At 39.5% G+C, this 14,048-nt stretch overlaps 1 protein-coding gene across 1 annotated transcript in view; it reads left to right on the top strand.

Moving 5' to 3' along the window:
* The window catches only part of FIG4 (FIG4 phosphoinositide 5-phosphatase), a 118,575-nt gene extending 107,709 nt beyond the window's left edge, over positions 1-10,866 (top strand). Inside the window, exon 23 of the mRNA XM_074990763.1 lies at positions 10,424-10,866. Within this exon, the coding sequence (XP_074846864.1) occupies positions 10,424-10,601 (178 nt within the window). The 3' untranslated portion in view covers positions 10,602-10,866. The remainder of the gene's footprint in view (positions 1-10,423) is intronic.
* The last annotated feature ends 3,182 nt before the right edge of the window (positions 10,867-14,048 follow it).

Here is a 14,048-nt window from a genome sequence, read left to right as displayed (position 1 = left end):
TCAGGTGACACTTGTATAATATATCCTGCCAATAAATTGTCTTCTAATTTAAATGAACTTGCAGTTAGTGGTTAAAGCTGTATCTTAAAAATTTAAATTAATATCCTAGAACTGCACATCCAGTATACCAGTTAGGAGGGTTCAAACAAGAATCTTTTTCAAATATATTCTTTTTGTATCTGAAAGTTGTTAGTTTGTTCCAGGATGATGGTATGTTTTATACCATTGACTGAAAATAAATGTTTAATAAAGCAGTTGCTAGAACTTATAAACCTTTGAGAGAGATGTGGTTTGATGAAGAATATGTAGGATGTCCTAAACTATTGATACTGGACTTTATTACCGGGTGCACATCATCCATACATTATCTAATATAGTGTAATTGTGGGGGGGAAAAGTGAATACCATCCTAGGTTAGATTGACAGGAATGTCTCTCCTTGGCATGGGTAAGATTTCTGGGTGCTGCGCTTCATAGAAGATGCAGATAGAGAGTCCAGAGGAGAGCTACAGAAATGACAAAGCTTACAAACCCTGACATATGAGTAAAGATTTAAAAGAACTGGGCATGTCTTTTTAGATAAGAAGACAGAGAGGCTCTAATAAGTCTTCAGGTATGTTAAAGGCTGTTACGAAGGACTGAGATGAATTGTTCTTTTTGGCCACTGAAGGCGAGACAAGGAGTTGTAGGTTTAATCTGCAGCAAGAGAGATTTTAGTTAGATATTAGGAAAACTTCGTAACTATAAGGGTAACTTTCTGGAATAGGCTTCCAAGGGAGATTGTGGAATCCCCATCATTAATTTTTTTTTTTTTAGCAATAGGTTGGACAAACACCTGTCGCTGATGGTCTTTGTTTTCTTGGTCCTGCCTCCGCACAGGGGTTTGAACTTCATGACCTCTCAAGAGCCCTTCCAGCCCTACATGTCTATGATTCTATAATACAAAGGCTGAACTTTTACAGTGGACTGTTGACACTGCTTCTAGCATTTTAAAATATAAGCATCAATGATCAATTGATGTAACTTAAGCCAACTTAACTCTGGAGTGTAGGCATGTCCTCAATCTGCTCCTCTCTTGCTGAGAGACTCTAATCATGCTGAGTGGTACAGAGATTTTGTGATTTATGCTGCTGTCCACTTAAGTCTCAGATGAAACCACAGAATACATTTAATTAGATGATACTACTTTCATACAAATTTTCTCACAGTTCCTTGCACTTTGAGTGTGGAACAAAGTAACTCAAGGAAGAGGGGTAGCTCACTGGCTTGAGCATTGACCTGCTAAACCCAGGGTTGTGAGTTTAATCCTTGAGAAGGATTTAGGTGTCTGGGGCAAATAAATTAAAAAAAAAATTACAACTTTAACTTTCTTAACTTCAGAACTTTTCACACCAATGAAGAGTTAAAAAGAGCATGCATTTGTTCTTTCTTTTGATAGACAGTTCAGTAACTAAGTTGCTTAGCACCAACAGGACAAAACAAATCAATAACATTATTGGTAATAAAACCTTTAGCAAACAAATATGCTTAAGAAAGGACATATCAAACCTCTTTCATATACATGGTAGTCTGCATGCTATTTGCTCTAGTAGATGGAAAAGGAATGATGATGCACAGTTAAGTTTCACTAAATACAGTTAGGAGGCAATGCAAAGCAAAGCCATATAAACTGTAACTGTATTCAGGGCCATTCATTATTTAGTAGTATCTTTTTAATGCTATTTAGTTTTTTCACCAATTTCAGTGTGTAAAATTTACCCTCTGTTTTCCTGTTTGAATAAAATTAAATACAGTAAACTCTTTCATATTCATCAGCCCCAGGACTGAGAGGTTGCTGGATATTCATATAGTCTGGATAATAGAGAGGTATTCCTAGCAATGCATAACACCAAAAAAACACAAGATTAGATATTAAGAAACAAATATATGCAGAGTGCTTTATTTACCAACAGTGGTATTGTACATTGTAAGCTTATACTGTATTTGCTGTATTTATTTGTATTTATTTTCACTATACTGCATTTATGGAAAATGTAACTAAAATTTACTTATGGTTACAATGCTGGTTATCTGAGTTTTCTGGATAATAGAATGCTGGATATAAAAGAGTTTGCTGTAGCATATATGTGGTATTCTTTTTCCTTAGCAATGTCAACATGTATTCCAGTTCTGGTGGCTAGGTGTGTGAGAGCAGAATCTTCTCTAATAGTAGTTCCTGAACCATTCCTGCCCTCCAGCATTGTATAGTAGAGCAGTGGTTCCCAACCTTTCCAGTAACTCAGCAAACTTCAGTGAGACAAACAATTCCACAGCATACCCACTTTTAACTTTGGGGGTAGGGGGCAGAGCATGAGCATTTATACCACATCCTGGCTCCAACAGGCTCCCTCCTCACTTGCCAAAACACAGATGGGGGGTGAGCTCCCTGCCAGCCCATTTTCTCCTCAAAATTTTGGGGAGTAGGGGGACTTCGAAGTTGCCCCAGGACTTCACAGTACTGGTGGGTGAGCCGCGGCTAGATGCCTGCCAGTACTTTGAAGTTGCCGCGGAGGGGAATTTGCTTAATGAAGTGCTGCCTATGCATGGCAGCACGTCATTAGTAAACTCACAACACCCTAATTACCATCGTTCCTTCGAAGGAAGGTGGTAGTGTAGACAAGCCCTTGTCAACCTTTTTTTTTTCCCCTCAATAGTCTAAGACATTTTAAAAACATTTATTTCTAATGTGATATATTACTTGGAACTACAGTGGTAAGTAATCAATGAGTGCTTCATTAAATACAACATAGTGCAATTCTATATTTCTTCAGTAGTTTACATTTTTAATAACTACACATTTATTAGTAAGGTACTCCATTTCTAGGTGAATCAAGAAACAAAATCCATTTTTATGTTTGCTGAGTGAACACTGCATATGATCACTACATCATAGTTACACCAAAGATAAGATTATCGTTGGACTTGTCATCTTTAAATGAATTAGAATCCTGTCAGTTGCTGAGCTTTCTTTTGTTTCAGAAGTTAATTGCTTATATATCCTTAAAAACAGGTGAATGGTGTCTCAGTTCTCCTGTATGTTTAGCAAATTAAAGATGTTTGAATGCAACTTCTAGACAGGTAGCTCTGGTAACTAGATACGTAGATATCTCTCAGGTTGTCAAACTTACCAATAGTTTTGCCACACAACACTGTATTTTCTATTCAGTGTTCTGTTGAACCACATATTTTGGTGTCACTGTATTCGTAAAGTAATTTTATAGATAAGTAATTTTCCTCACTTCATTTGCATATGTCTTCATTTTCACTAAGTATTTTAAAATAAAATATTGCTTTTTAGTGTACAGAGCCTATCTGTAAACAGTCAGTCAATCTCAGGAGATGCATATATAATGAGTATCTATTTATTAATCTTTTTTTCTTTCTTTTCATTTATTAATCCATTCACAATTTTGTGCTGCTGTATTCTTCATGTTCTGTGTTTCTCAGGACAAAGGAGAACAAGGGGAAGGGGAGAATCACCTTTAACAAGGAATTCTAAAAAGAAAAGCATTTTTTATGATTTATTCTTCACTGATACAACAAACTTTCAAGTACAAATGGGAGAATAGTAATTTTGTTACTGAAATTTCCTCTGTCATACACTCCCCTCACCTGGATGAAGTAAGCATCCCCTTTTTCATGTAAGGTGTTTTTAAAAAGGGTTACTGAAACTCAGATACAGCCTTTTAAAGGGAAGGGTTGATCTTGTGATTGAGTTACTGGACTCGGGAAATTCTTCTGTAATCTCAGTGCCTCAGTTCCTCATCTGTAAAGTAGGAATAATAATCTGTCCTTTCACTGTCTTCCTTTTCTCTTTTTTTAAATGGTAAGCTGTATGTACAGTGCCTAACATGCTGATCTCAGATGGGCCTAAATGCTCTTTTGATAACAAATAAGAGTGATCATATTTATTCACTTTGCAGAGCAAGCTATCTCTAGCACATTAGACTGCAGTACTATGCTCAGACATTTGACCTCTCCTTCAGTCTTGGGTGTTTTTTTTTTTTCTTTTTTGTCTGCTTTCCTTTCTTTTCCACAGTTTACTGTCTTAATCTTGGAGGCTACGTCTACATGAGGGGCTTTTCCTGGCAAAACAGGGATTTTGTCGGGAAAAACCACGGAGCGTCTACACTCAAAATGCGCTTTGTCAACAGTGTGTCGACAAAACCCAGCACATCTACCGGCAGTGTTATACTTCCACTTGTTCAGGTATAACGCGTCTCTTGACAGTGTTCTGTTGACAAAACAGCCATGTAGATGCTTCGGGGTCCTTTTGTCGACAGACAGGGCTTCTGGTTCACCGGGCAGCCCTGTTTGCAGAGTTTCTGGTCAGCTGTTCTGTCAAGAGAGAGCCAGGCAATCTGTCTGCTCTCTGTCAACAGAATGGGTTGCTCTTGCGATCTGCTTTTCATCTTGACAGAAGTTTTGCTGCGAAATCCCTTCTGACAGTGACTTCTGTCAACAGAGGCATCTTGTGTAGACATAGCCTGATTGTCTAGCCTAGATGAAAATTCTTGATGCTTTTCTTTTGGGTTGGCCTCTGTTTCCAGGATCTTTAACAAGGTCCTAGTGATTTTGGTAGTTCTTTTTTGACCAAAGATTTATATACCCAGAGTTTCTAAATGTTATCTAGTTCAGATTATCCTATTTTAGCCAGGGAACAGTTTGGTCACTTTTTATTACTGTGAAAACGCTTTGCAATCTAATTTTTTTTATCAGGAGCTTTCAAATTTGTTTTGGCAATGTGACCATATTTGAGATTTAAACATTATATTCATAAAATTTTTGGCCACATGCAATCTAGCAATTCATTACATTACATTTTTATTTAAAATGTTGGTTTGAACAAATCGCTTTTAAATACTGTAATGAATCCAGTTATTTTTGTGCTGCATGTTATTCTCTTGATTGAGATTTTAGTATTTTATTTACATAACTGTAAATCACAATCACAGAATAATAAAACAGTTGCAGTTAGGCTTATCTTACTAAAGCTTTTTCCTCTCAGTTTTAGCATCTGGCAATCAAAATTTTGGATAGAAATTCCTAGGTTTGCTCTTTGGGTCATCTTGCTTTCTCTGATCTCTGCACCTAAAATATAAACGTAACTTTATACTCTCCATACATCTGCTGATCTGGGCCTTCTGTTTCCAGTCTGTGGCTAGGATCATGCAATAGCTATTGATCACAAATATTGAATATGTAGGGCCTCCTTGTCGAAATAGACACACTAGATTTTCCCCTCTCCACTGCCCAGGATTGTCCTCTTTGTCTCTGTTGTTTTACCTTGCTGGTGCCAGTCTGATTGATCTTTCAATTTTGGGTCTGTCTGTGCTCTTCATGAACTTGTGCTGCGAGCTCAGTTCTGTCTCAGTTTCAGGGATTTTCTCCTTCAGTGGCAGAAAACGTCTTCTCTGGAGGGTCTTTTCGTTCCTCAGTATATTAGAAGTCTTCTTTACAATGACACTATCGTCTTATGATTACTATGGCAAGAAGGCTTCTTCCTGCTTTTTGTTTGGTTTGTAGAAATGCTCATTACTTGAACATCTGTCAGTTCTAATACATGGACCCTGATTTCTTCTAGCCATGGCATCAGTATGTTGGAGTTTTAAGTGATTATTCTGGTCGTGTAGGCCTGGGAACTGCTGCTCTCCTAGCCTACCCTATCCTATCCTAATACAAAAACCATTTTGCAGCAGCATATGTGTTATCTTGGGGGAATGGAGTGTGCCGTTCCGGTGTTCCCCCTTCCTTTAAACCTGGGTTGAACCTTGCTTTGCAGAAAGTGATCTACCTCAGGGCTAAGCAAGGAAAATTCACGGAGGACTTTTTCAGAAGTGAACCATAAGCAAAAGTCTCTAGCAGTTAGGTACTAGTCTACCAATTTATGCTAGGACCTTTTAATCCTAAAGTTTATAGATATGATACATTTGCATGGGATTGGAGCAAACCACTAGGCTACTGGGTTGGAGGGTTTTTTTTTTTCCCCCTTTCTTTGTTAATCCCCAGAATTTAGGGGAAAAGCAGATAGCATGCAAGCAATTATGGTGACTACCTTGTTAATCCATTTCCTCTGGTTCTCTGAACAATAGCGCATTACCACTTCTTAAAAACTGCCTTTAAGGTTTTACTTCTATCCCAACTCCTAGTTAGTCTTTGAACATCTGGCCTGATGGTTTGGATTTTAATACTATATTTAAGCAGATTTCACAGAGAAGGTGTCCTTCTTGATTAATCCATAACACTGTGCAAATGCTGTTTGAAATTTGAATTGCTATCACAATATACGAAAAATATATTCCCACAGAAACAGTGCCAGGTTTACTGGAATTATCAAAACAACAATCTGGAGTTCCTAGTAAAGAGGTGGTTAGAAGGGAGTGGGGCTTTGTTAACTGAACAATAAAGCATAAGCAATTCTAGTTTTATAATAAAACAGCATACGTTCAGTAGTTGTCTTAGGCCATAAAGACAGATAGACCTTTCCCTGTGTTTGAATGCAGCACACCGTTGCTAAGATACCAGCCAAGCACTAAACAAAGAAATAGCAGTGTCCTATAATGAAAGCGTGTAGTGGATTAAAATTGTGTAGTGAAAGATATTTTCAATGTACACTAAAATGAAAACATGAAACAAAGATGACAGAAGAGAAGTGAATGATCAATGAGGGGACAGTCATAGCATACAGCTGAAATTTTCTTGTGTGAAAGTGTATCATGAAGTCTAAGTAACTGCTTTCCCTTCAATTCTCATATAAAACTCACTTAATTGTGGCTATCCCCTGTCACTGTTTAAATCTGGTATAATTTAAAGGAGAAAAGTGGGTCATCACCAAAGAAAAGCAAGTTGTAGGGGGGATGCTTATATTGCAATTCTTAGCTATAGAGGAGACGGGTCTGTGGCTGGTGGCTATTTCCCATCAGTCTGAATCAGGATGTGCACTCATGCCCCAGTTTCTCTCTTCCCATCTCAAACCACTGAATGCTTAAAAATAAGAATTTTACAGTTTTGTATTTCTCTCATACTTTTTTCTGGAGATCTCATGGTTGACTTGTGATGGTTTTACTCCTCCTCACCCGTAAGCAGAAACCTTGATGGGAGCAGCGTTTCACAGCCTTGTTCACCTACTTGAACAAAGACTTAAGGTTGTGTAGAAGTCTAGCCTGTTAAAGCAATATAGTCTGAAGCACTAGGACTCCTCAAGGCTGGCTTTTATTTGGTCCCCATTCTATTTATGACCCATTTATTATAAAATTATTTGTCGCAAAAAATTAAATTAAAAGCCTGGCTTCATAAATGACTCCACAGCAAAGCTGTGCACTCTGTCTAGAGTTCTGTTAGACACAGGGTGACCCTCCATCCTGTTTTCCCCCAGAGAGTCACATATTATAGGCAGGCATCCTGCCTTTTTCTTTTTTTTAAATAAAAAAGCTAATTGTCCTGCATATTCACTCCCCTTGCTGAGCTGCCCTTTCCTCAAGTCAGCTGAAGGTAAAATCAATCAGGAGCTGGTTGGACAGCATGTGCAGCATATACTGACTGGCCAGCACAGGCAACAGCAGGAGAGGGAGCCAGGGGCCCTGCCATAGAGATAAGGCAGGGTATGTTGTGGGGTATGATAGTGTATTTTGTGTCCCCCCACTAAAATTTTAAGGGGGACCTGGTGCCCCAGCAGTGCTGGGCAGCCCCTCTGTGGGGCTGCTTCCCCTGCAGCAGGGGAGACCACTGCAGGGAGGTAGCCCAATCCCTGCCACAGGACAGCCTCCTCTATAACCGCTATGCCCACACCCCTGTGGGGCAGCTGCCTCTGTAGCTGGGGAGCTCTCCCACAGGGTGGCAGCACTGTAGCTGACCCACCAAGGCATAAGGCAGCCATGGAGCTCTCCTGCAGGATGGCAGTGCTCCATTGCCAGCACCCAGAGGTGTGGGGCAGCTGGGGGAGGTCCCTGGCAGGGCTGCATCCCCATTGCCTGTGCCTAGAGGTGTGGGGCAGCCCCACTGCCAGCAGCTGGGAGGCATGGGGCAGCCAGAAGATCCCCTGTGGGACAGCAGCCCCATTGCCTGGCAAACCCCACCTCCCCTCCACAGGCCAACCACCTCTGCAACCAGGCAGCTCCCCTGCGGGGTGGCAGCCCTATTCCAGCACCCCATGGCAGGGGGCAGCCAGGGAGCTACACTCACTTGGCAGCCGCAGCTGGAAATTCGCACCCCACCATCCCCGTCCCATACAGGAATATGGTCACCCTAGTTAGACATATGCAACCTATGTGCCTGTAAATGCAGAACTCATATCCTGTAAGGCATCATATGTTGAGATTTCTCATGGCCTTTACTAATAATTGCTGGGCAAATACGGTTCCCCCTCTCTCAGGCTGGATTTGGAGTGAAATCAAATTTGTGGTCATTTACCAGAAAACTGTGATTCCAGCAGTTAACTTTTAATATCTGCTATTCAGTACAGCATATGTGTGTGTTCAGCCCATCCTCCACAATATAAATGTATATTTTTGCCACCAGCTGAGAACTCTGTACTAAAAATGCTGAGCAATTCAGGTATTCTTATAAGGTTCCAAGATCACTCCATTTGTGTGTCTCTCTGAAACCTAGAATTTCTGCTAAGTCAGTGTGAAACAATGGAAAACCTGTACTAGCATGGTTGAGAGCTCTCTTTGTTTAGACTCGCACTAGATTCAGTCACCACTGGCATATGTGGCCTGTTAGTGTTCAGGTTTTTTCATTCTCAGAATTTGAGGTTTTTCACACCTCACGAATTCACCCGTATGCTAACAAAGGCTTTCACCTAGTAATAAAACGAAAATTTTGTTGCAAGGTTGAACTGGATGGCACCAGATTTGCTTTCCTGCTAAAACAAAACATATACTACACAGTTAGCTTTGACAGCAAAATGTTGGTGTGATTTTCTAAACTGTAAGCCTGTCTATCTGTTTGTACAACACCTAGCACAATGGGACTGAGATCTATTTGTCAGCTTCTGGTTGCTGCCACAATACAAAAAGTATATAACATAATAGTGTAAAACTTACTTGCAACAGCTAAACTGTCCAAACTTAAAATCAGTGTTCCAATGAATAATGGGCTTGAGTTTATTTTTAAAGTTCTTTATAAAGTTTATATATAAGCATTACTTTTCTACAGATTTATAGAAGGCATGAGCCAGAACATACGAAGTTGATTTACAGAATCATCACAGTCCCCTTAAAACTCAGGTGCCAGATATAAGATCACTGGGAAATATCTTGTTCCTGATCAGCAGTTAAGAAGGATTTTTTCAGATCTTTTAGACAGCTCATGAGGTGTATGTATACTTTAAGGTGGGGGTGTGAGTCCCAGCTGTTGGAGACATACCTGCATTAGCTTTAATATAACAAGCTGAAAAGAGTGTAGCCATGGCAGCAAGAGCTGCAGGAGGTGCTAGCTGTCCTGAACACATGCCTGTCAGAGACCTCAGGCACATACTCAGGTTGGTTAGTTTGCCCTGCCACGTGAGATGCTGTGGATGCATTCTATTTTCAGCACACCTGCTAGGTTGATTACAGTTAGCCCCAGTATGCCTCTCTGAGGGAGGAATTACACACTCAGCTTCAAGTGTCAACATGCCCGGTAGTTCCATCAGACAATTTTTCCCAAAAGTTGGTCTCAAAATTGTGAGTTTCAATAAATCAAGGTGCATTTACACAAAACAGTTCATATGTAGGTTGTGGTTGCACTGTATATGTTTGATGGCAACATGTTAACCACTGATTAATCTGTTACTCATTCCAAGCCCAAAATCTTAACATTTTGACATTTAACTTATTTCTCTTTACTGGTCAACTGTGGGATTTTGTTTTAATATTGGAGTATTGAATATCTAAGTATTGCTGCTGAAAATGAAAATACAGTACATTATCTGTGAGTAATAGCTCTTCTCATGATGGTAAGGTTAGCGTGGCTGGAGTTTTAGATTGAATATGAAAATGATTTATAGTGCATTCTCTTTCAGAGTTTGTTCACTTAATATGCATTGTAAACAAAGTTAACAGAGATGCTCAGCAATGCCAATTGGTTCTGTGGGATGGGGACCAAGGTGGGAGGGGGCCCCAGCTCTCCATTCCTGGAAGGGATGGGGCCAAGAGCAGAAGGGGGGGACTTGGGGCAGTGAGCGATGCCTTTCCCCCCTGCTCCCTCTCAGCAACCCACGGAGCAGCACACAGCGCTCCACGGTGCTTCAAAAGGGCCTGGATCTTCTGACATGGTGGCAGTTGTCCCCTTTGTGCACCCTCCCACAGTCAGTGGGCCTGGAGGTGCTACACTGCAATTGATGGATGTAGAAAAGTTGCTGATTTGAGACCTAATGCTAGAACTATTTGCTTTTCACTTTCCAGAACACACATCTCCTCTTTTTCGCAAGACAACATTTATGAAGTCCAGCCTCCTAAAGCAGATAAAAAATCAATTGACATCTTTCATGCTCACATCCAGGCCAGCAGAGGCATCATGCAACCACTAGCAAAAGAAGATATCCTCATGTACAGAGAGTATATTAGAAACCGATATATGTGAAAATAAAGTGGATTCAACTGTTCAGCATGGTACAAATCAATTATGAAAGGAAGTCCAAGTTCAGATATTTTATGGCAGTAAAGCAAAGGCAATTATTTATCAATCTGTATGTTTCTGAATTATTTCATTTTCAACCTACTGTATGGGTTGCAAAAATAAAAATGTGACTGAACATGTCTTCTGTTTGATTGGAAAAAAGAACAGTGCGTCTAAAATCAGAGAAATGAAATACAGCTACAATTAAATATATAGTAATTTGAGACCAGGAGGTAAATATGGAGTGTTCAGACTACTAGCATTAATTGTTACATACAGTAGAAGTTTCAAGCAAAAACACTTTGGCTTATGACAGAGAAAATCTTCAGTCAAAAGTTTTGTCCTTTGTTGAGATTGGTTAGTAAAATATGTTTGTGGCAAAAGTAGAAAAGGGGTTGATTTGGCCCATTTATAAAATTCAAGAGTTATATCTAGAGTAACAAACTTCATAGTGATAGTCTACCTACTGTTTAGTTGTATTGCAGGTAGCAACCGTGGAAGCTGTACTTTTTGCAGAACAAAGGTATTCATGTTATTCTTGAGAGTATGATTTTGTTGTTAGAGGCAAGAATGAAAATTTTAATTCTGACAACACTCAGACTGCAACTATCAATTTGAATTGTTGCTAGAAAATACATTTACTAAGAGTGCTTTGTACTCTTTTTGGCCTACATAAACAATATTTTACAAGCAAACAAATACCTACTGTTGAAAACAACTAAGATGAAATTCAAGCCTTGCTGAAGACAATACAAGCTTTGTTGTTAACTTCTGTGGTGCCAGGATTTTGTGCTGCAAAGTGCAAGAGTTAATAGACTTTAAAGAATATATATATAATATCCCAGGTTATGCTTCTCTGTTCTGTGCACATCTAATCGTTTTTCATTGATAAAGATCACATTTCCATTTTAATAAGAGAAATGTCTGTTAATGCAGTGAAAATAGATGATTACAGCTGCAAATTACACCTTTCTGCACAGGAAATTTGCCATTTTGTAATGCATTAATTTTGTTAAATAGACAAAGTATTTTGTTTAATTAGGTACTGTAGCAGGATGGCTTTCCCCTGGAGTCTGGGACTAGCCAACTCTGATTACAGAATGAGGTACACCCAGATTGGATCAGGTGGTTCCCTATAAAAAGCAGCAGATGGCTCCAGTGAAGGGGGGAAGCTCAGAAAATGCTGCCAGAGTCTTCAGAAAATATGGAAAGGCTCTTTCAAGAAAGACCTTGAAACCAGGGGGTTGCTGCATGCGGGGAGGCCTGAGAGAGACCCTGGCCATTGGTAGGGAGGCTATGAAGGACTGTGTGTAGGATGAGTTGTGTGGACTTTAGGGGGTTTTGAGGCTTAATTTCAGTTTATTTTATATTAACCAACTGGGTCCCCTGGAATAAATATTTTTTTTTATTCTGAATATGCATGAAGAGAAGTTTATTTGAACAGCCCTGGAAGGGATACTACAGCAGACTGCCTGAACATGCCCATGGGCCACCAAGGGGCACTTTGAAGAAGCCAGGTGGTATCAGTACAATAAATCTGTGTATTGAATTAGTTATAAATCTGTTTGAATGTTTGCACCTGTGGCGTGTTTGTGTGTTGTTTAGCCACAAATTAGGCAGTAGAGGTAAACACTGTGTTACACTCCTTAAATCACAAGCAGTACAAATTTATTAGGTCAAGAATTTATGTAAGACCCTCTTCTTCAGATGATTGGATTGGATGCCATTCTTGTTCAGCAGCAGATACTTTTGCAATATGTATGTATTTGTAGACATTTGAGAAGAGAAAAGAGAACACTTTAAACTTCAATATAAAACTGTACTTAGGAAGAGGATTGCAATTTATATACAAGAATTTCCTTATTAATATCCCATTACATCTTTTGTGGCATGTGGTACTGCTATTTTGTCTTCCTACATCTTTTACTGTGTTTATAGCCTTCATGTTCCTCTCCTGATTATCAGTGGCTATGAAAGACATACAAGTACTAACTTGTACTGGTCACCATGGTATTGCCAATATAAAAAGGTCTGTGGACCTCTGGTGATGATTATTTTTGACAATAAACAACTGCAGACTATTGGGACAGTTGTGATTGCTACTGCACATTAGCTACAATGTCCATAAAATAAACTTCCAGTGGAGTAGTGGTTCAGACAAGAAGGGAGTACCCTTTAGCTCTGTCAGGAATGCCTAATGAACATAAGGGGTCTGGTCAGTTGAACAAGGAGGTATGTTGATGCACATGTAGCAGCATCCTCCATCCAACTAGACTTACTAAGTAGGTAAGCATTTCTAAAGCAACTGCTACTGTAGTACTTCAGATTAAGTCCAAGTTCTCAGCTGTGCCAGAGCTTTGCCACATAAGAAATCATTATCATATATAATGATTTTATCAGCTGTCTCTCTGTGGATTAAATTGGCAGTTTTTCACTTAACTGTTAACAATCTTTTTGTAATATTAATCTTTGTGGCCAGATAAAGATGTAAAGTTATTTTACCTGAGAAACGCTTTACCCTTCCTCCAAAAGCCTTTCATCACTTTTCATGTGTTTGGGAGAATGCACTGAGGTAACATACCCCATTGTGCAGCTTGGATAGACAAGTTCAGATTCTAACAAGAGCTGGGCTGAATCAGAGGGTGAGGGGGCTTAGCCATCAGAGATGTGGTTATAACTCCATCCATGGACCAATATTGGCCCCAGTCTAATGTTTAAGGGTCTGTCCAACCATCTCTTCCCCCTGTCCCTGCCCTCCAGGTGATATGGAGCGGCAGCATGGGACCTGTCTGCTGGCTTTGTACCTCCTGGATGCTGCCCATTTGAGGACATGTGGGGTCTTCCCCATTCCCTTTGTGCTACAGTAGTTGACTTGGACCAAAGAGTCTGACTCATCATATTTGCTAGATCTTTCTCTTCTAATTCTGTTGCGTTTTTCCACCATAGAAACAGTTTAATATTATCTGTTTTCTTCAGAGGCAAACTCTGAAGCTGAACCTGTTCTTCCAAAGGATTTAGTGCGTTGTGGAATTCAGTGACCTTTTATGTTGGTGTCAAGTCAATTAATTTTGTCCATCAGTCCATTTTAGGCTGTATGCCTGCAAGATGGTTATTGGAGGAAATTAATAAAGTTTAAAATTCCATTAAAAATGACAGATCCCAAAGCTCTTTGCAGAGTATCTGCATGAAAGGCATCAGGAACTGTAAGTGTTTTATAATTACATCACTTTATTGCAGTATTTAACTTCACATTGCATACTCCCACTAATTTCTCATTAATGTTAATCCAAATAAAAATCATTTTCCCTTTTTGTTCAGTTCAATTGTTAATATATCTACTGTTTCCCTAGACAGAATAGAAAAGTATATTTACTAAATATGTCTCAAATTATTTTGTTGTTTCTTTAAAGA

Source organism: Carettochelys insculpta, chromosome 3 (genome assembly GCF_033958435.1).
Source record: "Carettochelys insculpta isolate YL-2023 chromosome 3, ASM3395843v1, whole genome shotgun sequence".
Classification (NCBI taxonomy): domain Eukaryota; kingdom Metazoa; phylum Chordata; order Testudines; family Carettochelyidae; genus Carettochelys; species Carettochelys insculpta.
The sequence above is the reverse complement of the archived record's forward strand: the minus strand, read 5'-3'. Positions and strand labels throughout refer to the sequence as shown.